At 35.8% G+C, this 1,967-nt stretch overlaps 1 protein-coding gene across 1 annotated transcript; it reads left to right on the top strand.

The window, feature by feature from the left end:
* Positions 1–1,319: 1,319 nt before the first annotated feature.
* LOC106870673 (uncharacterized) lies at positions 1,320–1,745 on the top strand. Its single transcript, XM_014916822.1, has one exon. The coding sequence runs from the start codon at positions 1,320–1,322 to the stop codon at positions 1,743–1,745; it is 426 nt and encodes a 141-aa protein (XP_014772308.1).
* The last annotated feature ends 222 nt before the right edge of the window (positions 1,746–1,967 follow it).

Genomic DNA, 1,967 nt, shown 5'->3' with positions numbered 1-1,967 from the left:
ATATAAATTATTAATCGAATTTGATTTATTAGTTATCTATTTGAAAATGTAGCCACGAAACACGCGTAGTCATTTTTATACCATTTACCATTTAAAAGTTATTCTTTTATGCAATTTATTGATTTTTAGAATAACTTTTTATGATATATTTATTTTCTGGAGGGTATGAATTACATTCTTCATTATTGAATTGTTTAATGGTGGTTTTTCTCTAAATTATATATATATATTTATATATATATATATATATATATATATAGATTAAATGATTCGTTTATAACGGTTGAACTCAAAGCAGATAAAGTTAGAAATGATGGTATGTAAATATTGGATGAAAAATCCTTTTCGATAGAAAAAGTCGGTTTATAACCATGTTTCTATTTTCGGATGACCGTTTGTTTCTAGTTCATTATATTTTATTATGCATACATAATACACATATACATATATCGCAGTATCACAGTATTGATCAAACAATCAGGTCCCGTCATACGCCGCTGAATACAATGCGCTTCCAGTTCTGTTTTGATTGCACCATTCTTTACCATCTTGACCCAAACTGCTTAACTAGAACTTAACTAGGTCTTCCATCGTTGTGAAGGCCTTACAAACGGTATTTCCCAATCTTTTGGATATCACACGGCAACTGCACGGGTCAACTTGTTGTGTGTGAACATTGCGAATTTTCCCGCCCAGCAGCACTTTTGCTTTTGGTACTTTGTGATCACATCATTCACACCGCTCGGTTCTCGAATGATTTCATTTCGAATATGCTCTGATGAGGATATTCCTAGCATGGATCTTTCCATCATTGTCCTTTGTGTCGTAGCAAATCGATGTTCTATTCTCTCCGTAGTAGCCCACGTCTTACTTGCGTATAAGAGCGCAGGTAGGACGGTGCTATTGATGAATCTGGCGCGCATGGTATTGTCTAGCTATCTGAAAGAGGGTAAAATACCTTCACCGTGGAAAGAGTCATACTATCCTGCTTCTTAAGAAGGGTAATAAAAAATATCTATAAAAACTATCGCCCCATATACCTCTTGTCTCACCTCTATAAACTGTTTACAAAAGTCATGGTCAACATACCATCAAAACACCTCGACGACCAACAACCGAAAGAGCAAGTAGGTTTCTGTTAGAACTATAGTACGATAGATCACATATTCATTGTAACACAGCTCATACAGTGACCGAACGAATACAAGTTTCGCGTGTGTATTGTATTTGTTGATTACGAAAAGGCCTTTGATAGCGTCAAGATGAACGCAGTGTTGAAATCTCTGGAAATGCAAAATGTCGAGGCGTAATGTATCAAAATGCTCAGAGATGACAACTCTGGAGGCACAACAGATATAGCTCTGCCATCATCACCATTAAAGGTCCCAATTGAGAACGGTGTCAAGCAAGGAGATACCATCTCTTCGAAGCTCTTTACCACATGTCTAGAAATAGTCATAAAAGACATTGACTGCACAGGTAGCGAGAACATCAGTGTTGAGCAAGAAACACTCCGCCTCCATTTTCAGATAACGTTGTACTTACCGTTGAAAACAGACCAGCTGGAGATTATGCTGACAAAAATGGACACTCAAAGCTTAGCAGTAGATCATAAAATGAGCCACATACAAACAAACTATATGCTGTCGGATAACGTAGCTCAAAGGCGAATAGAGGTGGAAAGCAATGAAATCGAGAAGGTACGTCTACTTCGGCAACACAGTGATTATGCACTGAAAAATTGATGCTGAAATATCAAAGAGAATAAAAGTATTTAACTCAATAAAGGATGCTATCAAAACAAAGCTAGACAATATATATATATGTGTGTGTGTGTATGTGTGCATGTGTGTGTGTGTGTTTGTGTGTGTGTGTTTGAGCGTGTGTGTGGGTGTTTGTATGTGTGCATGTTTATGTGTATCTATATATATATATATATATATATATATATATATATATATATATAT

The sequence above is a fragment of the Octopus bimaculoides genome, chromosome 1 (genome assembly GCF_001194135.2).
Source record: "Octopus bimaculoides isolate UCB-OBI-ISO-001 chromosome 1, ASM119413v2, whole genome shotgun sequence".
NCBI classification, from domain to species: Eukaryota; Metazoa; Mollusca; class Cephalopoda; order Octopoda; family Octopodidae; genus Octopus; species Octopus bimaculoides.
This window is presented reverse-complemented; position numbering and strand designations above follow the sequence as displayed.